Here is a 25,716-nt window from a genome sequence, read left to right as displayed (position 1 = left end):
ATGAAAATAATAAAGAAATTATAGCATTAAAGGTCTAAAATCTTATCTGTGGAAATATATAATGGCAATGGAGAAAGAAACTTTCTGAGTTAGATTGATCCCAAGAATAGAGAGATTTTCTTAAGGGCAGGTTGAGGATATTGGACGTATCTGCATTGAAGTTGAGAGGTAACCTCATTAAAACATAGGCGATTCTTAGGGGACTTAACAGGGTGGACGTAGAGAGGTTGTTTCCCCTTAGCAGTGAGCATAGGAGCAGGGACATTATTTCAGGATAAGGGACCACTCTTATAAGGCATAGGAATTTCTTCTGTCTCAGGGTAGTGAATCTGTGGAATTCTTTACCCCAGAGAACTTTCAAGGTTGGGTCAATAATTTTATCTAAGACTGAGTGACAGAATTTTAATCGATAAAGGAATCGGGAATATGGGAAAATGGAGTTGAGGATTATCAGAGCAGCCAAGATCTTATTGCATGGTGGAGCAGATTCAATGGACGAATGGCCTAATTCTACTCTGACATCTTATGGTCTTAAAACAGTTTGAAGTTGAGCACTTTAGTGAGATGAGACTCTCCTCAATATTCCTCTCCTATCCAGAAGGCATCAAACCCTCGGTGATTGGTGGCACCAGTTGTCCTACCTTAATTAAGCAAGTAATTGCTAAACACATTTCAACTTCAACAGGAAATGAAACCTATTTTAAGAGCAGAATTAGACAGAAGGCCTCTCAAGCCTACTCCAAGGTTATAGCTGAAATTGTATCTTACCTCTCCAAATCCCTCAATGCCTCAAGAACCAAAACTCAATCTATCTCTGTCTTAAATATACTTAACCCTGGAGAATCATAGGCTTCTGATTAAGAGAATTCCAAAGCTTCCAACCCTTTGAATGAAAAAAAATGCTGCTCAGTTGTAAATTGTTAGCTCCTTATTCTGAAACTCTCCTCAGTGTTTTTGTCATTGTTCTTTCAAGCCCCTTCAGAATATCCTATGTTTCGATGAAGTTACCTCATTGTTCTGAACTCCACAGATTGTAGAATGAATTTTCCTGACCGTTGGTTCCCAAAAGGTTCATCCTATCAAGTCAGAAAGGATTTACAAAGATGTTGACTGGGTTGGAGGATTTTAGCCATAGGGAGAGGTTGAATAGGCTGGGGTTGTTTTCCCTTGGGCATTGGAGGCTGAGGGGTGACCTTATAAAGGTTTATAAAATTGTGAGGGGCATGGGTCAGGTAAATAGTCAAAGTCTTTCTTTTCCCTGGGGTGGGGAGTCCAGAACTAGAGGGCATAGGATTAGGGTGAGAGGGGAAAGATATAAAAGAGACCCAAGGGGCAACTTTTTCACGCAGAGGGTGGTGTGTGTATGGAATGAGCTGCCATAGGAAGTAGTGAAGATGAGTACAAGTGCAACATTTCAAAGGCATCTAGATGGATATAGGAATAGGAAAGGTTTGGAGGGATATGGGCTGGGTGCTGGCAGGTGGGACAAGATTGGGTTGGGATATCTGGTCGGCATGGACGGGTTGCACCGAAGAGTCTGTTTTTGTGCTGTACATCTCTTTTGACTCTAGGTGAATCTTGCTGTACTATCTTCAAGTACAAGTATATCCTTCTTTCAATATGGTACCAAGCTAGTTATGGTACCCTTAGTGAGGCCTCACCAAAGCCCAATATGGTGGTAATGCAGGGAAAAGCGTAGCCCCATCCCAACTTCAGCTGATGTCCATGGCTGCATGCTCTTATTGGTCTGGAAATGAGAACTGAAACTGTATCCATTCTTCTCCCTTCCCCTGCTCGCCCTCCATTTGTCACAAACTGTGTATAAAATCAATTATTGCATGTATTGTGTGTGTGTGTGTGTGTGTGTGTATATATATGTATGTTTAGTAATTGTTTTAAAAGCAATTAAATAGCCCAACAAAGATAATTGCTATAATCGTGTTTGGACTTAGGAGTAACCTTCCAGAAATATCTCTAATGTTAACCAGATAATCAACATCTCGTGTACATCCTGATGGGACTAGAATGCTAGTTATTCTATTCCAAGCTGCCAAAGAGATGAGGTGTCTTTGATATAAAAATAGCCTTGCATAATAAAAAAAATGCAAATTTTTATCTATCCTGCATGGTATGTTTATGACTTTACACTTAACCTCTGAGATGGACCTTAAATAGTTGGCTATTTAAAATGGAAGCTATTGCTTGATATTATTCTTACTTTTATCCTCCCCTTCTCCTCCTTTCTTCTTCTCTACTATCCTCCCCCAAAAAAGGTGGGCCAAATAACTTCCACAGTGCTGAACCCTAATGGTCTTTTAACCATACAAGTTTGAAATAATGGCCAGTTAAGGAATCAGTACTGATCCATAAAACATCATCTGACAGTATAAGAATCCCTAACTCTGGGCTACAAACAAACCGTGCATTTACGTGCTTGGCAAATACTCAACTTTTTTTAGTCAAAGCAGAAGTGTGTGTCAGCAATATTTCTCCAGACACTCTTTGAAGAAAATTTAAAGAGAAGAAATTGTCCAACCAAAAAATGGGGCATGAGATGGCTTTGGCAAATAAAATTAAAGTGGATTCAAAGAGATTCTTTAAGTACATTTGGGACAAAAGAGTAACCAAGGAGAGGATACCCTTTAAAGATTAATTGGCCTTCTATTTGTGGAGCCGCAGGAGATGGGTCAGATAATAAATGAATATTTTGCACTGTATTTACTGTGGAGAAAGACATGGAAGCTAGGGAACTTGGCAAAATAAATAGAGATGTTTTAAAAAGAATTTCTATTATAAAAGAGGTGGTACTGGAGTCTTAAAACACTGAAAGAGCAACAAAGAACACTACAGTGCAGGAACAGGCCCTTCAGTCCTCCAAGCCTGCACCAATCCATACCCTCTATTTAAATATGCCTATTTTCTGAGGATCTGTATCCCTTTGCTCCCTGCCCATTCATGTATCTGTATACATCATAAATAACACTATTGTGTCCGTCCCTACCACTTCTGCTGGCAACATATTCCAGGCATCCACCACCCTCTGCATGAATAAATTTACATGTATATCTCCCCTAAACCTTTTTACACTCTCTTTGAACTCCTGACCCCTAGTAATTGAGCCCTTCACTCTGGCGAAAGAGTTTTTTGCTATCCACCGTGTCTCCACTTCTCATGATATGGTAGGCCTCAATCAGGTCCCCCCTCAACCACTCTAATGAAAATAATTGTAATCCACCCAACCTCTCCTCATAGCTAGCACCCTCCATACGAGTCAACAGCCTGGTGAACTTCGTCTGCACAGTCTCAAAGCATCCACATCCTTTTGGTAATGTGACTAGGACTGTATGCTGTATTCCAAATGTGGCCAAACCAAAGTATATTATACAACTGTAACGTGACTTGTAAACTCTCGTATTCAATACCTTGTCTGATGAAGGAAAGCATGCCAAATGCCGCCTCGACCACTCTACTGACCTGCGTTGCCACCTTCAGGGAAAAACGGACTAAAGGTAGAAAAATCCCTAGGACCTAATCAGGTGTTTCCTGAACTTTGTGGGAAGCTAGAGAAGAGATTGCTGGGCACCTTGCTGAGATATTTGTATCATTGACAGCCATGTGTGAGATGCTGGAAGACTGGAGGTTGGTTAATAATGTGCCATTATTTAAGAAAGGTGTTAAGGAAAAGCCAGGAAACTATAGACTGGTGAGCCTTGTATTAATGGTGGACAAGTCATTGTGGAGGGGATTTTGAAGGGCAGGATTTAGCTGCATTTCGAAAAGCAAGGATTGATTAGGGACAGTCAACGTGGTTTTTTTGTGTGGGAAATCATACCTCACTAACTTGATTGAGTTTTTTTTGAAGAAATAACGAAGATGATTGAAGGCAGAGTCATAGATATGGCCTATATGGACTTTATCAAAGCATTCATCAAGGTTCTACATGGTAAACTGGTTAGTAAGGTTAGATAACAGGAGATGCAGGGGTGCTAGCCAATTGGACACAATTGGCTTGAAGGTAGGAAACAGAAGGTGGTGGTGGAAGGTTGTTTTTCGGACTGGATGCCTGTAATAAGTGGTGTGCCACAAGGAATAGTGTTGGGTCCACTTCTTTTTGTCATTTATATAAATGATTTTGATGTGAATTGAGGAGGTATGTTTGGTAAATTTGCAGATGACACCAAAATAACTGGTATAGTGATCAGTGAAGAAGATTCCATCAGAGTATAATGGGATCTTGATCAGGTGGGCCAATGGGCCGAGGAGTAGCAGATAGAGTTTAATTTAGATGAACGTTAAGCATTGCATTTTGGTTCTGCAAACCAGGCAGACCTTTACAATTAATGGTAGGCCCCTGGGAGTGTTGCTGAACAAAGACACCTAGGTTCCTTGAAAGTGGAGTTGCAGGTAGACTGGGTGGTAAAGAAGACGTTTGACACACTTGCCTTCATTAGTCAGAACATTAAGATTAGGAGTTGGGATATCATGTTGTGGCTGTAAAGGACATTGGTAGGGCACTTCTAGAATACTGCGTACAATTCTGGTTGCCCTTCTGCAAGAAGGATGTTGTTAAACTTGAGAGGGTAAAGAAAGATTTAGCAAGAATGTTGCCAGGATTGGAGAGTTTGACTTTGTAGGAGGAGGCTGAATAGGTTGGGGCTTTTTTTTCCCCAGAGCGGAGCTTGAGGAGTGACCTTATAGAAGGTATAAAATCATGAGGGGCATAGATAGGGTGGGTAACCAAGATCTCTTCTGAGGGTGGGGGAGTCCAAAACTAGACGGCCTGGGTTTAAGGTGAGAAGGGAAAGAAGAGTTACATTTTCTCAGTGGGTGGAACAGGTATGGAATGAGCTGCCAGGGGAAGTGATGGAGACTGGTACAATTGCATTTTAAAGGCATCTGGATGGGGAGATGAAAAGGAAAGATTTGGATGGAAATCAGTCAAATGTTGGGTTCTGTTCACAGAGCTGGGAATTTGTGATGCAGACGTTTCGTCCCCTGTCTAGGTGATATCCTCAGTGCTTGGGAGCCTCCTGTGAAGCGCTTCTGTGATGTTTCCTCCGGCATTTAGTAATTTGTATCTGCCACTTTCAGTTGTCTGTTCCAGCTGTCCACTGTAGTGGCCGGTATATTGGGTCCAGGTCGATGTGTTTGCTGATAGAATCTGTGGATGAGTGCCAAGCCTCTAGGAATTCCCTGGATGTTCTCTGTTTGGCTTGTCCTATAATAGTAGTGTTGTCCCAGTCGAACTCATATTGCTTGTCATCTGCGTGTGTGACTACTAAGGATAGCTGGTCGTGTCGTTTCGTTTTGTGGCTATTTGGTGTTCATGGATATGGATTGTTAGCGGTCTTCCTGTTTGTCCTATGTAGTGTTTTGTGCAGGCCTTGCATGGGATTTTGTACACTGTTGGTTTTGCTCATGCTGGGTATCGGGTTCTTTGTCCTGGTGAGATGTTGTCTGAGAGTGGCTGTTGGTTTGTGTGCGGTTGTGTGCCAAATGCTGGCAAATGAATCTAGGTCAGATTATAATTTCTCTTGGCACAGATGAGTTGGGCTGAAGGGTCTGTATCTCTAGTTATGATTCTATGTCTAGCCAATTGGCTAACTGTTTAGCTATCTCACAAAGGAATCCGAGACTGTGGATTCTTGCGATGCTTTTGGACTCCATCTTTTAAAAACAAGTATATTGATAGATGAGTATCCCACAGTTATTTTGTATTTAAGTTACTGCTGATTGAATCAAACATGATCAAGATTATTAAATGCCTCCCACTACCTTGCTATCTTGCAAAGCATTATCCTCTTCCACCCAAGAATGAAATGAAATAAATTGAGCTTCTGATTGCACTTCACAAGTGTGTTGTGGTCCTTACAATGAACAGAGCCCACAAACCAAGGGACCAGGAAAATACACCAGAACTGTTTAACATGGTGGATAAAATTGAGTTACAGTTTGCTGACAGATAGATGGTGAGGTTAATGAAAGATTTGTTTTAAACTGGCAATCTTTTTAACAGAACTTAAGCTCTGATGTGTGGATTGGATCCAATGACATGAGCCAGCAATTTGACCACATGGCAGAAAAATACAAGCAGAGTGCAAATATTAGCAGCACCTAGAAATAAACCCATTGGAAGCCAAAAGGGAGAAATTGTATAGTCAAAATTATTTTTAAAACAAAATAAATGATCGCTACAAAATGTTCCTACTCTCACATGCAAATGATCAGAAAATAAAATGCTGACTCAGAGGTTTGTAGAAGAGGATAATTGCTGAAATGTTATCTGCTGTGAGCTCTGTCTATTTAAAGGCGGAGAGTTGCAGATAGACTGGGTGGTGAAGAAGGCATTTGACATGCAGAATAAAACTGAATGAATGAAGTTCTTAGGTTGGCTCAGCACTTAAGACCATCCACAATCAGGAGGGTTGCTTATGAGTTAGAACCAAAAGCCAATCAGTAATATCACCCGCCCAGGGTAGGAAAAGCTCAACATTCATCTGGACTTTAAGGGGAGGGGAAGGAGTAGGCAAGGGCTTTTCAACTCCAACAATTAGAAATAGAATGGCAGGCTAAGAAAGAACTTAGATGAAAGCTGCTAGGAGGAACTACCCTCCTACCAACACATGTCCATACCACTGTTCTTGTGTTAAAGTTGAGTTCTAATTCAACATAGATTATCAACATGTTGCATTCAATGGCCTCCTTCAGTGTCATTTCATGATCCAGATCACCTGTTTTTCTCTGGTGGGAACTTGTTGGGTTTTTAAGATAATTTATTCTTCTAGTTGCACTTAATGTATTGAAGTTATTTTTGATTCAACATAATTCAAGTGACCTCTTATCTTTTGAAAGGATAACATTAGCTGTATTAGTGAGTCTAATTTCTTGTATTAATCTGCTAGTTTGTTTGGTTTCCTGTTCTCTTCCTCAGTGAATCCTTTCCCAAAAAGAGAACTTTTCTTCAGGGAGAAAGGGAGATTGGAATGCAAATGATGTGAGCAGACTGTTTGTTTGCTGGGACTAACAAAGATTTTGGTTCATGATGGTTAAGTAGTGACATTATTTTCTTTCCAAACTTTGTGGTGCTTTATGTAAAGATTGGCTAAAAGCCAATACAGTTCTTTACTGTGAAGCTTCAGAATCTGTGTTTGTGACTGAAATCAGCATTCTCTCATTTGTCATTCTTTTCCCTGTTTTTGTATCTCTCTGAATTTCCTATGTATAGCATTCCTGACTTTGATCTGTTTAGCTCTGTTCTTATATCTTTGCCATTGCTGCTGTATAATTTCTTGTTGGGAACGTATGCGCAGGGTGGTTTAACCGGTTAGGGCAAGTTGTTCTTAATGTGCTGTGTGTTGACATCATTTGTAGATGACAGTCCTTTGCCTTTGTTCTGATCCAAGCAATTGACATAATGGGCCTTTTATGCCCAATCACTTCTAAGGCTTCAAGTGCTGAAATTATTGTCGATTATCAGACAAAAGTACTTCAGTCAACAAGGTCATGGATAATCCTTACATTTAGAGATGGTTTTTAAATAGTCATCTTTGTCTTGCCTTATTTTAGATGGTGCAGACCTTAGCAAGTAATGGAGCCAACTCCATCTGGGAACACTCATTACTTGATCCAGCCCAAGTGCAAAGTGGACGACGTAAACCAAACCCTCAGGATAAAGTGCAGTGAGTTCCATTCAGCTTAAAAATACAAGGCTGCTGTATAGGAATTACATGTACACTGACAATTGCCTTGTCAGCAAAAACTTTTTTTGACTTTTCTCACCCAGTAGAGTCCTTTAGTAATCAAGACTTGTTTTGAAAGATTATTGAGCAAATGAGTCTAGTCAACAACTTATTATTATATGAAGATTCCAAGATGTGTGCAATTTACACACAAGTTTCATTGTGTTAGGCCTCAGACCTCATTATGTAAGCTTCATTCATAGGAATTTCACATTGTTGTTTTGGAATTCCAGTTGATTGATGAGTAAGATTAATTCTTGAGTCATAGAGTCTGAGAGATGTCCAGGAAACAGACCCTTTAGTCCAGCCTATCCATGCCAATCAAATATTCTAACCTAATCTAGTCCCACCTGCCAGCACTTGGCCCATTTCCCTCCAAACCCTTCCTATACATACACCCATCCAAATGCCTTTTAAATGTTGTAATTGTACCAGCCTCCACCACTTCCTCTGGTAGCTCATTCCATACACTTACCAACCTCTGCGTGAAAAAGTTGCCCCTTTCGTCTCTTTTACATCTTTCCCCTCTCGCCCTAAACCTATGCCCTCTAGTTCTGGACTCCCCCCACCTCAGGAAAGAGACTATCTATTTATCCTATCCATGCCCCTCATAATTTTATAAACTTCTGAGGTCACCTCTCAGTCTTCGATGCTCCAGGGAAAACAGCCCTAGCCTATTCAGCCTGCCCCTACAGCTGATATCCTCCAACCCTGCCAACATCCTTGTGAATCTTTTCTGAACCCTTTCAGGTTTCACAACATCCTTCTGATAGGATAGAGACCAGAATTGCACACAACATTCCAAAAGTGGCTTAACCAATGTCCTGTACAGCCGCTACATAAGCTCCCAATTCCTATACTCAATGCACTGACCAGTAAAGGAAAGCATACCAAACTCCACCATTACTAACCTTTCTACCTGAGACTCCACTTTCAAGGAACTATGAACCTGCACTTCAAGGTGTCTTTGTTCAACAACACTCCCCACTTACCATTTAGTGTACAAGTCCTGCCCTGATTTGTCTTTCCAAAATGCAACACCTCAAATTATCTAAATTTATCTGCCACTCCTCTGGCCCATCTGATCAAGAGTCTGTTATAACATGAGGCAACCCTCTTCACTGTCCACTACACCTGCAATTTTGGTGTTATTTGCAGACTTGCTAACTGTACCTTCTTTGTTCGCATCCGAATCACTAAATAAATGACAAAAAGTTGCAGACCCAGCGCCGATCATTGTGGCACGCCACTGATCACAGGCCTCCAGCCTGAAAGGCAACCCTCCATCACCACACTCTGTCTTCTACCTTTGAGATAGTTCTGTATCCAAATGGCTGGTTCTCCCTGTATTCCATGAGATCTAACTTTGCTAATCAGGCTGTCATGGGGAACCTTGTCGCACAGCTTCCTGAAGTCCATATGGATCTCATCTCCTGCTCTATCCTCATCAAACCTCTTTGCTATTTCTTCAAAAAACTCAAAGAAATTTGTGAGGCATGATTTCCCACACACAAAGCCATGTTGACTATCTCTAAGCAGTCTTTGCCTTTCCAAGTACATGTTAATACTGTCCCTCAGGGTTCCCTTCAACAACTTGGCCACCACCGATGTCAGGCTCAGTGGTTGATATTACCTGGCTTTCTCTCACTACCTTTTAAGTAGTGGCACCATGTTAGCCTCCAATCTTCCAGCACCTCACCTGTGACTACCGATGATACAAATATCTCAGCAAGGAATCCAACAATCACTTCCCTAGCTTCCCACAGTGTTCTAGGGTACACCTGATGAGGTCCTGGGGGATTTATCCATCTTTATGCGTTTTAAGACATCCAGCACCATCACCTCTCCATTATGGGCATTTTTCTAGATGTCGCTAACTATTTTCCCCACATTCCATGTTTTCTATGTCCTTTTCCATAGTAAATATTGATGCAAAATACTTGCTCAGTATCTCCACCATTTTCTATGGTTTCACATATAGGCTACCCTGCTGACCTATTCCCTCCCTAGTTATCCTTTTGTCCTTTAATGTCTTTTTAGAATTCCTTTTGAATTCTCTTTAACCCTATTTGCCAAAGCTACCTCATGCCCACTTTTTGCCCTCTTATTCTTAACCAAAACCTCAACTTCTGTAGTCATCTGGCATTCCTTATACCTATCAGCTTTGCCTTTCACCCTGACAGGAATATACTATCTTTGGCTTCTCATTACCTCATTTTTGAGGGCTTCCCATTTTCCAGCTGTCCCATTGCCTACAAATATCTGCCCCCAATCAATTTGTGAAAGATAGTGCCTAATAATGTTAAAATTGGCCTTACTCCTATTTATAACTTCAACATTTAGATCCGATCTGTCCTTTTCCGTCACTATTTTAAAATGCTGTTGATCTTTCCTATTGCTCTTGAAATAGAAATTGGCAGAGTGTATAGTTATCAGTGTGGTAGCGATTAGTCTGACATTGTAATTAACCATGTGAAATTGCCATAGATTTAATGCGATTGCAATTATTGCAACATTATGGCATGCCTTTTTTTTGAAAAATAAATCTGCAGCCCCACCAAGGCAGAGTTCATACGAGCCAAGTATCAGATGTTGGCATTTGTCCACAAATTGCCTTGTCGTGATGATGATGGTGTTACCACAAAGGACCTGAGTAAGGTGAGATATCTTGGTCAAATTATACTTGCAGATGTAACAGTCCTGTGATTACAAATTAGAGCTATTTTCATGATTTTGCTAAATTTGTGTATTAGAAGAGATTGGTAGTTGGATATTGTCTGTTAAGCTAAGGCATTATTTAAAATCCCTTTGCGTGAGGGAAGCGGGAACCTGCCATCCTTACGATATGTAACTCTAGACCCACAGCAACCTAGTTGATTTTTAAACTGCCCTCAAGGCAATGAGTGAAGAGCAATAAATGTTGGTCGTGCCAGTGGCACACACATTCTGTGAACTTCCTGAATTAAAAAGAAATCTCCATTTTTTGTTTCTTTTAAATTTTCTTTGATGCAAATCTTTTTTGGCACAAATGTTTGAGCATTGAATATGAATAACTTGATAATTTTTGTGCGAGCAGTAGTCACCATAAAATCTCATTTCAACACTAATCAATTTTATTATTTAAGTGGTTGCTAGTTTTATCTAAAGCACTAGTTGATAATCTGGGATTCCATGCAGAAAAAAATTCATTAAGACTTTGTACAACAGGCTGTCATGATTTTAATGCAGTCTGTGTAAAAAATTTAAAATTCTAACTTTGTACAACATTTCTCCAAATGGACACAGTTACTTTTTTGTATCCTGTACCCAGTGTTTGCCATTTAATCAGCAATCAATTATGGTTTATTTTCTCTATTCCCTTTTACAGTGTCATTTTACAAACTTCACTCTTTCTGGGGGCCTTTTTAACTCCAGTTTAAAAGTGAGTGGTTGCGTAGTCACAGTACACTTTTTAACATCACTGTTTTGCCACAAATGGATTCATGTCATTTGCAATCTGATGATTTTATTCTGCTTCAGGTTTTCAGAGTCAAGTGAAATGACTAAGATTTTTGATTAACATTTTGACACCTTGCCATTTTAAAGCAAATATAAAGTCAGCTGCACTTATCCTTATACAAGGAAGGTTAAAAAAAAATTAGCTTCTGAATGTTGTTCTGTATCCCATCTGTGTTCTTAACTGTGATTGAATAACTTACCATTGACCTTACGAAGAATGATCACTTGAGTAAAGCTTTGGAGAATTGCTAGCACTGTAGAATTAGATTCTGGGACACAGTGACTAATGAGTTATTAAAAGGGCTAAATAATCTTTTGTTTCAAGTTATAATATCTAGTTACTGTGTCTTATTATCCAGTGGCATACAGACAAAACATGTCCTCGTGATGCACATGCAATTATTGGAATGACCTGGTCTTTAACAGAACTCTGAGAAACTCAATAAAAGGCTGATGGTCTTCTGATCATCTTTATGGCCTTACAGTGCTTCAATTTCACATTCTTTGGAAGAAAACCTATCACAGCATCAAAAATGCCAATGGAGACATTGCAGGCTTATATCATGCCCTGGAGCATTATAAGAAAATACATTGTCATTGGGCACAAGCTAATGCGCTTAAGCCTTGTCAAATATTATGATCCCATTAAATTGTCTTAATTCTGTATTGAGACAATCATAGAGCCGTGGACTTGTACCGCATGGAAACAAACTCTTTGGTTCAACTTGTTCATGCCAATCAGATATCCCAACTCAATCTAGTCCCACCTGCCAGCACCCAACCCCTGACCGTCCAAGCCCTTCCTATTCATCTCTCCATCCTGTTAAATGTTGCAATTGTACTAGCCTCTACCATTTCCTCTGGCAGGTTGTTCCATACACGTACCACCCTCTGCATTAAAACGTTGCCCCTTAGGTCTCTTTTATATCTTCCTCTCTCACCCTAAACCTATGTCCTCTAGTTCTGAACACCCCATCCCAGGGAAAAGACTTTGTCTATTTATCCTATCCATGCCCCTCATGACTTTATAAACCTCTAAGGTCATCCCTCAGCCTCCGACACTCCAAGGAAAACAGCCCCAGCCTGTTCAGCCTCTCCCTATAGCTCAAATCCTTCAACGCTGGCAAGAACCTTGTAAATCTTTTCTGAACCCTTTCAGGTTTCACAACGTCTTTCCGATAGGAAGGAGACCAGATTGCATGTTCCAACAGTGGCCTAACCAATGTCCTGTACAGCTGCAACATGACCTCTCAACTCCTGTACTCAATGCTCTGACTAATAAAGTATACCAAATGCCTCCTTCATTATCCTATCTACCTGTGACTCAGTTCAAGGAACTATGATTCTGCAGTTCAATGTGTCTTTGTTCAGCAATACTCCCCATTTACCATTAAGTGTACAAGTCCTGCTAAGATTTGTCTTTCCCAAAATGCAGCACCTCACATTTATCTAAATTAAACACAATGTGCCACTTCTCAATCCATTGGCCCATCTGGTCCAGATCCTGTTGTAATCTGAGGTAACTTCCTTCGCTGCCCATTACACCTCCAATTTTGGTGTCATCTGCAAACTTACTAACTGTACCTCTTATGCTCACAACCAAATCATTTATATAAATGATGAAAAGTAGTGGATCCAGCACCAATCCTTGTGGCACTCCACTGGTCACAGGCCTCCAGTCTAAAAAAAACAGCCCTCTAGCACCACCCTCTGTCTTCTACCTGTATCCAAATGGCTAGTTCTCCCTGTATTCAATGAAATCTAACCTTGCTAACCAGTCTCCCATGGGGAACCTCGTCAAACACCTTACTGAAGTCCATTTCAATCACATCTTGCTCTGTCCTCATCAATCCTCTTGGTTACTTCTGCAAAAAGCTCAATCAAGTTCATGAGATATGATTTCCCACGCACAAAGCCATGTTGACTATCCCTAATGAGTCCTTGCCTTTCCAAATACATGTACATCCTGTCTCTCAGGATTCCTTCCAACAACGTGTCCACCACTGACGTCCGGCTCACTGGTCTATAGTTTCCTGGCTTGTCCTTACCACCTTTCTTAAACAGTGGTACCACATTAGCCAACCTCCAGTCTTCCGGCACCTCACCTGTGACTATTGATGATCTAAATATCTCCTCAAGAGGCCCAGCAATCACTTCTTTAGCTTCCCACAGAGTTCTAGGGTACATCTGATCAGGTCCTGGGGATTTATCCACTTTTATGCTTTTCAAGGCATCCAGCACTTCCTCCTCTGTAATGGGGAAATTTTTCAAGATGTCAACATCTATTTCCCTACACTCCATATCTTTCATGTCCTTTTCCACAATAAACACTGATGCAAAATACTCATTTTAGTATCTCCCCCATTATCTGTGGCTCCACACAAAGGCCGCCTTGCTGATCTTTGAGGGGCCCTATTCTCTCCCTAGTTACCCTTTTGTCCTTAATGTATTCGTAAAAATCCTTTTGATCCTCCTTAACTATCTTTGCCAAAGCTATCTCATGTCCCTTTGTTGCCCTCCTAATTTCCATCTTAAGTATACTCTTCTAAGGATTCACTTGATCTATCCTGTCTGTACCCAACATGTATGCTTCCTTCTTTGCCTTAAGCAAGCCCTCAACGTCTTTAGTCATCCAGCATTCCCTATACATACCAGCCTTTCCTTTCACCCTAATGGGAATATACTGTCTTTGCACTATCGTTATTTCATTTCCGAAGGCTTCCCATTTTTCAGCCGTCCCTCTACCTGCGAACATTCGCTTTTGAAAGTTGTTGCCTAATACTGTCAAAATTGACCTTTCTCCGATGTAGAGCTTCAACTTTTAGATCTGGTCTATTTTTTTCCGTCACTATTTTAAAATCGAATTATGGTCACTGGCCCCAAAGTGCTCCCCTATTGACACCTCAGTCACCTGCCCTGCCTTATTTCCGAAGAGTAGGTCAAGTTTTACACCTTCTCTAGTACGCACATCCACATACTGAATCAGAAAATGTTCTTGTACACACTGAACAAATTCCTCTCCATTTAAACCCTTAACACTATGGCAGTACTAGTCTATGGAAAGTTAAAATCCCCTACCATAACCGACCCATTATTCTTCCAGATAGCTGAGATCCCTTTACAAATTTGTTTCTCAATTTCCCTCTGACTATTAGAGGGTCTATAATAAAATTCTGATAAGGTGATCATCCCTTTCTTATTTCTCAGTTCCACCCAACTAACTTCCCTGGATGTATTTCCAGGAATATCCTCCCTCAGCTATAATGCTATGCCTTGTCAAAAACGCTACTCCCCCTCTTCTCTTGTCTCTCTTTTCTGTCCTTCCTGTCATGTTTGTATCCTGGTACATTAAGCTGCCAGTCCTGTCCATCCTGAGCCATGTTTCTGTAATTGTTATGATATCCCCGTCCTATGTTCCTAACCATGTCCTGAGTTCATCTGCCTTCCCTGGTAGGCCTCTTGCATTGGAATAAATGCAGTTTAGTTGATCAGTCATACCTTGTTCTCTGCTTTATCCCTGCCTGCTCTGACTGTTTGACTCACTTCTGTTCTCAATTGTACTAGTCTCCGATTGATCTTACCTCACTGTTTCTCTGGGTCCCTCCACCCCCACACGCCCCCCCCCCCCCCCCCCCCCCCCCCCACCCCTTACTAGTTTAAATCCTCCTGAGCAGCTCTAGCAAATCTCCCCGCTAGGATATTAGTCACCTTCCAATTTAGGTGCAATCATCCTTCTTGTACAGGTCACTTCTACCCCAAAACATCTTTCAATGATCCAAAAATATATGGGAGAAGGATTCAATTTAACCAGTTTGAGAGTCCTAGGAAAATAGGTTCATTTACTGAAAGTTTTTGCTCGTCTTCAAATAGTTGCTGGAGATAAGATGTTCAAAGTGTATTTTTTTTGTTTCATTGGTGAGGATAATCTCTTAACTCCTGCTGATCCTAGTGAGTAAGATCTCTCAATTTCATTTGCAAATTGAATACATTATGGCACCTGAATTTTAAATTCTTTGGTTTTCAGTCTCTTGTGATTAGTAAGATTTTAGCAAAATGTTTGCATGTATGTGCATATATACATGTAGAAAATATGTATACATATTCCATCCTAGTGTGACTCATATTGATATTGATATTGAAATAATTTTCAAAGATGGCCAAGTCATGGTCTACAATATGGTACACAACAAATAAAATTATAACTTCACATTTGAAAGTGAAAATAACTGAGTACAATGTAAAGATATTTTAGTCTTATCGCAACCTGACTAAAATACAAGTGTAAATGATTTTGTCAGAGAATTCTGAAAATACTGTTTGTTAAATCTATCTTTGCAAGAAAACATTTAGTCTGCCCTATATACTTCCCAATACCTAAGATCAGGATCAGTTCAGTGCAAAAATAAGTCATGGAAATCCACATTTAACATTCTTCAATAAAGCCCTGTTATTAATTCTCCTCTTAAGAAAAAGTTGACATTTTTCAATTTTTGTATAATTGAGTAGATTTTGTACTTGGTGTGTTTAACCATCTATGCTGACGAGCAGAGCAGCATATTATTTCTTATCGTACGTAACGCTGTCTGGGTACACACCAGATATACCTTAAGATTTTCAACTGTTATAATTCAGGCAGATTATGCACACATGCATTCTATCCCAGTTGACCTTGATATTTTATTGAAAAATAAGTATCCCACTTCTGTCAAATGACATTTTTCCCACCTCAAAAGCACCACTTACTGTAGCATTTTAGATTTTTATAGAGGCCTTGTGATCTCTGCTCTAGTGGCTAGTTAATTGTCAATAAATACAAAATTGTATGCAGCCTGCGGATATGCACTTATACATGTAAGAAATATGTATGCATATTCCATCGTGGTATAGCTCATGACAGTAATGAAATAATTCTCTAAAAGGGTGGATAAACTGTGTTACCAGACATGGGACACAAGAAATGTAATATTTTCTAAATAAAATAATATGGGACCTGTGCTGTTGGAAACTTGGAGCTGAAATTCCTCACATTAATGTCATAATGACTGAATAATAATCATTTTAATTTGGGATAGAATTGAAGTCTGAAACATTGATAAAGCTTGAAAGGTCATGGAAAACTAGGGCAGTTCACCATTGCCCAGCTGCATTATTCTTATCTTAATTAAAGAAAAGTCATCTGTGTCCATTTGGCAATTAGAATTGGGGGAATGGATGGAATTGCAAGTGAGTCTTAACAAAATATTGAGAAACAGATCATGCGTACAACTTGACTTCCAAAATGTATAAAAATATTTTCAATAAATTATATTACCAGAATTTTAGTTAATGTTTGCATTTTTTTTCTTGCGACAGCAACTGCACTCCAGTGTGCGTACGGGGAATCTGGAGACATGTCTCCGGCTGCTGTCCCTCGGAGCACAGGCCAACTTCTTTCATCCGGTAAAGTTCATTATGGTGTATGTTTTCCATAATTCGTGACATTTCATAATCTACCTTAATTAAGTAGACCAGTCAAAACCAGAAAGAAAACCACTTTGCTGACCTTTCACTTTTTTAGATGATGACTAAATCTGCTTTATGCTTTTGTATTTTGTTTCTACAATTTCTGTTATCACCTCCTCCAGTATCTGGATCTTAGAGGAGAAAGAACAGTAAAATTGACACAATACTTCCATGTAAGCAAGTTAAATTCTTATTTGCCAAATCCTAAGTTAAATTTAGAAGATATCTTACGGTTTTCAACTGTTATAGTTCACATAGATTATGTGCACTGCTATTTTATGCCAGTTGAACTTGACTGTTTTATTGAAAAATAAATTCAGTACACAATCTTTTTAATCCCATAGTCTTTCAGTTTAACAATGTTACCATGTACAAAAGCTATGTAATCAGACAGCAGAAAACACTCTTGTTAATGATATTAATTTGAGAAAAAATTTGCAAGCTCACTGGCGCAATTATTATAGTAAATGAAAAATTGATGCATATTCAAGGCTGCCGGATATACTTGAATCTTGACTCTTGAATCATAAGTCAGTTAGGGCTCAGTTTAGGATATTGACCTAATCTGTTTTAAAGCATTGTACTCTCCCAGCTGTCTTTTTCTTGTCTGTCATGGAATTTGACGTGCAAACACTTCATTTTCCAATGAATAGATTGGCAGTGTGACATCTATTTTGAAAATGAGAAGTGAGTGATTCACTTAACATCATATACTCCGAAGTGTTTTGAAACAAATAAACCTAAGAGAACAGTCAAAGTGAATTACTTCATTTAATATATTCAAATTGGAACAGATTTTGTCATCTTTGTGCATACAAGGATGTAACTCACCTAATTAAATTACCTTTATAAATGATTTTCTAAAATGTCTTAGTGTGTTGTAAAAACTGGGCTATTCATTGTTCAGGTTAGAAAACGCTCCCCCTCATTTCTTTCAATTTCGTTTTTCAAAAAATGCATTCAATTCCAGTTTATTGCAGTCATTTTTAAAGACAGTGAATGCTGGTGGGTAGTCGAACCATCTGATCGCATCACAGCTAAATCTGGTACTATCCTTTGTGGGTGTCCATAAATCAAACACTCTATCAGGCTTCCAAACTGAGAGAAATAATAGCCAAAGCTGTTCAGAGAATGATGCAGCACAGAAGAAAGTTGTGTATCTCATCATCCCTGTGTCGGTTCTTTGAAAGATTCTTCAGTAGCCCCTTTCCCATAGCTTTGCAAATTGTTTCCCTCCTGAGTATTCATCCAAGTTCCTTTTAAAATATTTTGTTCAGCCTGTTTCTGCTATCCTTCAGCTTTGTAATCCTCTGTTGCTTCACTCAACTTTTCTCAAAGAGACATGATTTCATTGGTCCTTTGGCTATGACTAGTTAACACACAATGCTCTCCAGATTGGTTATTCTACTTTTCTGGTCTGTTATTACTGTGCCTCATCATACAGTGCATTTCCCATTGAATCCATTGGGATTTTTACTTTTATTTGTGCAGATATATTTTTGAAGGAATTTTGTATGTATTGAGAGAACTGTTATTGTTGGTGACAGAAAACTCCTATTCAGCCACAACAATGTCTTAATTCAGGTCTCAGTAAAGCATCCCTTTGCTCAGATGTGACTATTTCCACCCTTGCAGAAATAACTGGGATAGCTGCTGCATGTCATTGATGATTTAGCACTTATTAATGCACATTATTAATTTTATCCTGAAGTCTTGGGAACTATATTGAGAATGTTCAAACACAATGACACTCAGCACTTGTGCAAGAAATCTGTCACATTACTGTAATGAATGCTTCATTGAAGGATAGAGTAAAAACTGTTTTTGAACTACCATGCCTATCAATGTTTTACCTTTATGTGCTTATGAGACATTGCATTATAAATGGAGTCTAGCTAAGCCTGTGTACTTACAACTTACTGGGTTTTTGAAAATATTTGTTTTCTATTCATCAGGAAAAAGGTACCACACCCTTGCACGTGGCTGCTAAAGCAGGACAAATACATCAGGCTGAACTTTTAGTTGTCTATGGTGCAGATCCTGGAGCACCTGATGTTAATGGCAGAAGTCCTATTGATTATGCCAGGTCAGTAGTGGGGTGGGAGTAGGAGACCCTCAGTCACTTTGTACATTTTTGTTTCATTTCTGTTCCTACTACAAATCAGTCTTTGGAGCACCTTGCTTTGGAGCAAGTTGTGGGGGCAGAGTCCTTATGTATGTTTAAGGCTGAGATAGATTTTTGATCAGTCAGGGAATCAAGGGTTACAGGGAAAACGCAGGAAAGTGGCGTGAGGAATGTCAGGTCAGCCATGATCCCATTGAGTGACATAGTAGGCTAAAGGGATCAAATGGTCTATTCCTGCTCCTATTTCTTACAGCTCTGTGCCTGGATTATTTGATAAAAATGCATATTTCTGCTATAGACATTTACTGTTGTGTGTATTTTGATATGAATGCGTTCAGTGCTTTTACTTTAGAATTCACTAAGTGAGGTGAAAGCATGATGATTTAAGCAGTCTACATAAATCTATTATGAAATGTCGATAGTTTTATTCCCCAAAGATATTGCCCTTGGTACATGCTCAGGAAATGGGATGTTGATTTGATGTGATAAAGTTATCCATTTCAACAACACAAGCTTATCTGGAGAAGTAGTTCTATGTGACTTGAACATTTTGCTGCTTATGAAAGAGAATGTAATGCCATTCTATTCGTGATTCATACTAAATAAAGCCATCAGTGTTTTCAAAGTCAATGCAAAAGATCTTCAAATACATGGAAAAAAACAAGTAGCAACAAGGAAGAATCCATTTCGTGCATTCATTGTAGGTTTTTCAGAATGCAAGTTTAATGTTTTGTCCAAAGGGATCTTGTGCAAATCATTTTAAAGGCATGGATTTACATAGAATTATTTAACATAGAAACAGACCATTCAATCCAATAGGCCTAACTGGTTGTCATGCTCCATACAAGCCTCCTCTCTCACAGTTTCATTAAACCCAATCAGCAATCCAATTTAGATTAGATTAGATTAGACTTACAGTGTGGAAACAGGCCCTTCGGCCCAACAAGTCCACACCGACCCGCCGAAGCGCAACCCACCCATACCCCTACATTTACCCCTTACCTAACACTATGGGCAATTTAGCTTGGCCAATTCACCTGACCTGCACATCTTTGTGACTGTGGGAGGAAACCGGAGCACCCGGAGGAAACCCACGCAGACACAGGGAGAACGTGCAAACTCCACACAGTCAGTCGCCTGAGTCGGGAATTGAACCCGGGTCTACAGGCGCTGTGAGGCAGCAGTGCTAACCACTGTGCCACATTAGATGCTTATCTGCCTTCCTCTTGAATGCCTCATTATGATTATACATCTCAAATTTTTAATAAGTTGACTGTGATAATACAAAACTGTAAATGAAAATGGTGTTATGGTTATTAAGGGGTTAGAGATGAAGCAAATAAAGTTTCAGTGAAGCCATTTTTCAAAGTTGTAATTCTCAATCCTTTTGGGGCACTAAGGTCGTAAGTTGGAGAGAGTAAAAAACTTTTCTTGGGAATGTTATTGTAAAAGCATCTTAACCGTTTATGACTTCTATAAATATAGCCACATGTTTATTTCATAATGTTCAAATTCCAGGCTGACCCAGGAGTTCTAAACTCAGATTGCAGCTCCAGTGCTGAATGGCATAAAATTCTACTGGGGGTGTGCCGTCTCCTGCCAAGCAAATCCTTCTTGTGCCCTCAAAAGTTACTTAAGGGTTTCCCGCTGAGAGCGTACCTCACTCCCATGACAAATGCCATTTTTCATCCGTGGATTTGGCAATATCACGTTTAGTACCCTAAGAGTCACGGTCTGCTAATGCCAGAATGACCGGTTTATTTCTACTCAATTTTCTGCCCGTTAGCCAGTCTTTAATTGTTGAAAGTACATTTACCTCTGACTCCATGTGCTATAATTTAGCTAACTAACCTCCTTGGGATGCTATGTCAAAAGTCTTAAAATCCAAGCATGTTATACCTATCAATTCCTGTTTATCTGTTTAGTAACATTCTCGAAACAAAAAAAACTTTGTCAAACCAGATTTCCTGTTCATAAGTTTATGCTGATTATATCCAGTCCAACACCCTTACCTGATTCTGGCCCACATGTGATTCCAGACCCACAGCAATGACTGATGACTCTTAAATATCCTTTTAAATGACCCAGAAAGCCACTTTGATAAAGTGTAATTAAGAGATGGACAGCAAGTGCTATCCTTGCTCGCAATACCCACATTCCAAGAAAAAAAGAGGTAAAAAGACTTCCAGATTCCCAGAATTCCTGGTTTTGTGTATTTCTATATAAAGATAGCTTGATTCATGCTTTGTGACCATTCTGTTTATAACCCAAATAGTCTTTATTGTTTTAACGTATAAAATCAACACGAAAAACACTTGAATCAAAGGGCCTGAATCTCAAGTCATCTGACCACACGTAGTGCTAAATTCTTGTTCTCACTTCCCTGTCATCTTTATTCCTCAACCTTGTTAGGCAAGCAAATCACCATGATCTCGCTGACAGGCTGGTGGAGTGTCAATATGAACTTACAGATAGATTGGCATATTACCTTTGTGGACGGAGGCCAGGTAAGCGATTTCTGCAAACACCTGAACTATATTCCTCTTTGATATGAATATGGCCACTGATAAGAGCAAATGTAAAACCAAAGCCTCCACTGCTTTAATTCAGTGAGATGGCCAAACTTTCTCCTTTTCCCGAACCTAAAATTTACTAATAAATGCAACTTTAAGGTTAGTTATTCAACTGAATCTTTTTTCTAAAGAAATGTGTTTCTCATAGTATTATTCAGGAAGGTAATCGAATATGAATACTGCAAATATCATCTTGGTAATCTACTTGTAAAGTTGGATCATTTAATTTCAATCATATGTTTCCTTATTCTTGCAACTCATGCTGTAAAGTTTCTTTATTCTTTGGGATGTGTGTGTCATTCTCAAGACCAGTCACTGTTACTCATCCCTCAGCCTATGTGAAGACATGTGAGCTGCTGTCTTGAATTGTTGCAGTCTGTCTGGTGTATAAACACTAATAGTGCTGTTCCCAGAAAAGTTTTTAGGATTTTGGCCCATTGAAAGTGAAGTAGTAATAAGTCAGAGTGCTGTGTGACTTGGGAGGAAACCTGCAGACAGTGCTGCTATCACACATCCACTACCCTTGGCCTTCTAAGTAATAGATGTCAAGAGCTTGGAAAATGATGTTGGAAGAGGCTTGGCAAGTTGCTGCAGTGTATCTTTCATACGATAGATACTGCTGCTATTGTGCACCAGTGGTAGATGCCTGAACCACATTGCAATGCTGCAACATATTCGAAACTTCATGGCTCATAAGTAGTGTGTTAAGAACATCCTGGATACTTTGACATATTTATAGTTTTATTCATTTTGATATAACATGTTGTCTGTACCTACTATTATTGACACTGAGCTGTGAGATGTGTGAATAAGGATGAGTCCGCCTTATGCAAGAGATGTGTTTCTCCCACAGTTGTTTACTGCAGTATTTCAAGGAGAGTGTCTACTGGTGTCTTTTTCATAACAACAGATGAATAGTAGAATGTAGAATTGCTTGTCTTGTCCACACCTGTTGGAATTTTTTTTAAAAATCAAACTTGGATAATTTCACTTTGCTTTCTTGCAGTAAATGTGGCTAATGTATCCATAGATGATGAAACATGCTTAATTGCATCTACTCAGGATATTTCTCATGTTGTGATAAAACAAGATTTTTTTAAATGCAACATGAAGCAATAATAGTTCATAAATTAATGCTGGTCTGGTACATAGCAACCTTTTATTTTCATAACTTTTTATAGTATTATGCAACAGATGCGAATGCAGTACGTTCAGGTAAATACTATTTTTTTAAAAATAAAGCTAACAAATAATATATTGGAGCTGCATTTTTTAAAAGTCCTATTTAATAGCTAATGGTACACATGTGTGGTGTAGACAACTTCGAAAGCACTGGAAAATACTGATTGCTTTCCACTGAATATGAAGCCTGGAATACTCTTCCAAAGGACTGTTCGCTTGAGCTGAGAGCCACAGTGTCTGTCTTTTGACATGGGTTTATTAGCATCACACTAATGTTTTCATTCTCCTTTTCCCACAGATCACAAAAATGGGCATTATGTCATTCCCCAGATGGCTGACAGGTGAGACTCCATCTTGCTTCACATCAAAGCTGATGGATTAGCTTGTTAATCAGCCAGTATATTTATGTTCTCTTTAACTGATGCAGATTTGCTCATCCTTAAGATGCTAAAGAAATTATTTGATTGGTTGTTTTCCCATTTCTTTAATTTGTACTTTACTTAGTGATGCTCCTGCTTCAGAGCTTGGTAGTATGAAACCTGGTTCCAATTTTTAAGCTCAGCTTCATTTTCGGTCTAGCCTTAAAATTGGATTTGTCTAATTGAATTTGTGACTTGTGCAGTAATCTCATAGAAATAAAGATATTCAGAACTTCATTTGCCTGATTGTTTTATTAAACATTTGCAGGTCCACATAATTGCTGGTCAATGCAATGATCATTTTCTGATAAGCTCTGAGAAGTTTAAGAATCAGCCTCTTGATTTTAGCATGATGCTTGTAACTTTGTTCAGTAATTAGGTCACACCTGTTATATTGTGAAGTTTGTGAAGTATTAAAAGTTCCTTTTTATCTTTTGTCTTTTACAAAGACATTTCAAATCTAGCCAAAAAAATCTTTTTTTTTACCATGCTAATACATAAAGATGCCGCATTTTACTTGGAATTAAATTTGCAGTGCTGTTTCATAAATGAACACACAAAGAGCTTTGGCTGTTTTTAAGATTGATTTGATTGGTGTTCTCTGTTCCATGTCTTATTTCATTGATTTGTCGGTTGTAAATCATAGCAACAACAGGTTTCAAAATCATCTAATCATGTGATAGGTCTTATGTACAATTACAAGTTCAAGCTAAGTTATATTTCAAAGTTTGTGCGAAGATTTGTAGCTCGGGTGCTTGTTGTAGTGGTTCTGTTCGCCGAGATGGAAGTTTTTGTTGCAAACGTTTCGTCCCCTGGCTAGGAGACATCATCAGTGCTCTGGAGCCTCCTGCGAAGCGCTTCTTTGATGTTTCTTCCGGCATTTATAATGGTCTGTCGTTGCCGCTTCCGGGTGTCAGTTTCAGCTGTCCGCTGTAGTGATTGCTATTTTGGGTCCAGGTAGATTTGTCTGTTGATGGAGTTTGTGGATGAATGCCATGCCTCTAGGAATTCCCTGGCTGTTCTGTCTGGCTTGCCCTATGATAGTAGTGTTTTCTCAGTCGAATTCATGTTGCTTGTTGTCTGTGTGTGTGGCTACTAGGGATCCCTATCCCTAGTAGCCACACACTCAGACAACAAGCAACATGAATTCGACTGGGAAAACACTACTATCATAGGGCAAGCCAGACAGAGAACAGCCAGGGAATTCCTAGAGGCATGGCATTCATCCACAAACTCCATCAACAGACACATCGACCTGGACCCAATATACCAATCACTACAGCGGACAGCTGAAACTGACACTCGGAAGCGGCAACGACAGACCATTATAAATGCCGGAAGAAACATCAAAGAAGCGCTTCGCAGGAGGCTCCAGAGCACTGATGATGTCTCCTAGCCAGGGGACGAAACGTTTGCAACAAAAACTTCCAGCTCGGCAAACAGAACCACTACAATAAGTTATATTTCCTCGAGGCTAATTTTTGATGGATGAATAAAAGGCCCTATGTCAAACTGGCAATATGCACAGTTACCTAGTTGAATTTAACTTTTTCATAGCATCAGAGACTTAGAGTTGTGCATTATCAGTGACAGCCAATCTGTGCTTAGACATTTATTCTGGATTCTTAGCGTATATCAACAATAATAAATATATTATTTTCATAATATGAAATGCTTCTCCATTCACTGTCATTCTGACTTCACTATTCTCATTGTATACTACAGTTTCTTTCTTTGAATTTTGAATGTAACTGTACAATAGCCTCTGTAATTTGCCAGTGCCCCTTGTTATAATTTTTTTTAGATTAGGTTAGATTGCTTACAGTGTGGAAACAGGCCCTTCGGCCCAAGTTCAACCGACCTGCCGAAGCGCAACCCACCCATACCCATACCCCTTACCTAACACTACAGGCAATTTAGCATGGCCAATTCACCTGACCCGCACATCTTTGGACTTTGGGAGGAAACCCATGCAGACACGGGGAGAACGTGCAAACTCCACGCAGTCAGTCGCCTGAGTCGGGAATTGAACCCGGGTCTCAGGCGCTGTGAGACAGCAGTGCTAACCACTGTACCACCGTGCTGCCCACAATTTGAGGCAGCTTGTTTGCATCCCACAAATATTCAGATGATTCAGAACTACCTTTCTGGATGTTTCATGTGCTTGTATTGAGCATTCAAATTCTGCATATTTACTAGATATTAAAGGAGATGACTTCCTATAATTGCATTGCGGTATCTATCCACTACAAAGTGGGACTGGAGATGTTGGACAATTTCACAATTCACAAGTGCAAAACAAAATATTGCTGGCAATCATAAATAGAAACTGGATAAATACTTGTCAGGAATATTTTCCCAACACCAGTTTATTTAATTTTTCCGATCTGATATTTCTGCTCCATCTGGCTCTATCTCTCTGACCCTTCTTACCTTCAGCTCTCCATTGAGGACTGTTAGTGTGATGTTGTTGTTTCATTTTCTTCACCCACTTAGTGCCTAGCCTGTCTCCCTTTGAACTTGCTGAATGCCATTCTCAGTTGTCTTCAATCCAAGCCTTTAATTGTCATTAAACCTGCTGACAAAAGCAGTGCTGTTGTTGTCTGACAAATTAATTTTCATTTTGCAGAAACCAAACGCCAACACTTTTTCATCTTCTGCTACCCCTCCGAAGCAGT

General features: G+C 39.4%; 1 protein-coding gene across 7 annotated transcripts in view; it reads left to right on the top strand.

Annotated features, from left to right (window-relative positions):
- The window catches only part of git1 (G protein-coupled receptor kinase interacting ArfGAP 1), a 217,838-nt gene that overhangs the window by 108,504 nt on the left and 83,618 nt on the right, over window positions 1–25,716 (top strand). For all 7 annotated transcript variants that reach the window (XM_060848349.1, XM_060848344.1, XM_060848347.1 and 4 more), the window contains exons 3-8: window positions 7,567–7,679; window positions 10,292–10,397; window positions 16,590–16,676; window positions 18,695–18,825; window positions 21,277–21,371; window positions 22,918–22,960. In XM_060848349.1, coding sequence (XP_060704332.1) covers window positions 7,567–7,679; window positions 10,292–10,397; window positions 16,590–16,676; window positions 18,695–18,825; window positions 21,277–21,371; window positions 22,918–22,960 — 575 coding nt within the window. The remainder of the gene's footprint in view (window positions 1–7,566; window positions 7,680–10,291; window positions 10,398–16,589; window positions 16,677–18,694; window positions 18,826–21,276; window positions 21,372–22,917; window positions 22,961–25,716) is intronic.

Source organism: Hemiscyllium ocellatum, chromosome 31 (genome assembly GCF_020745735.1).
Source record: "Hemiscyllium ocellatum isolate sHemOce1 chromosome 31, sHemOce1.pat.X.cur, whole genome shotgun sequence".
In the NCBI taxonomy this organism is placed as follows: domain Eukaryota; kingdom Metazoa; phylum Chordata; class Chondrichthyes; order Orectolobiformes; family Hemiscylliidae; genus Hemiscyllium; species Hemiscyllium ocellatum.
The sequence above is the reverse complement of the archived record's forward strand: the minus strand, read 5'-3'. Positions and strand labels throughout refer to the sequence as shown.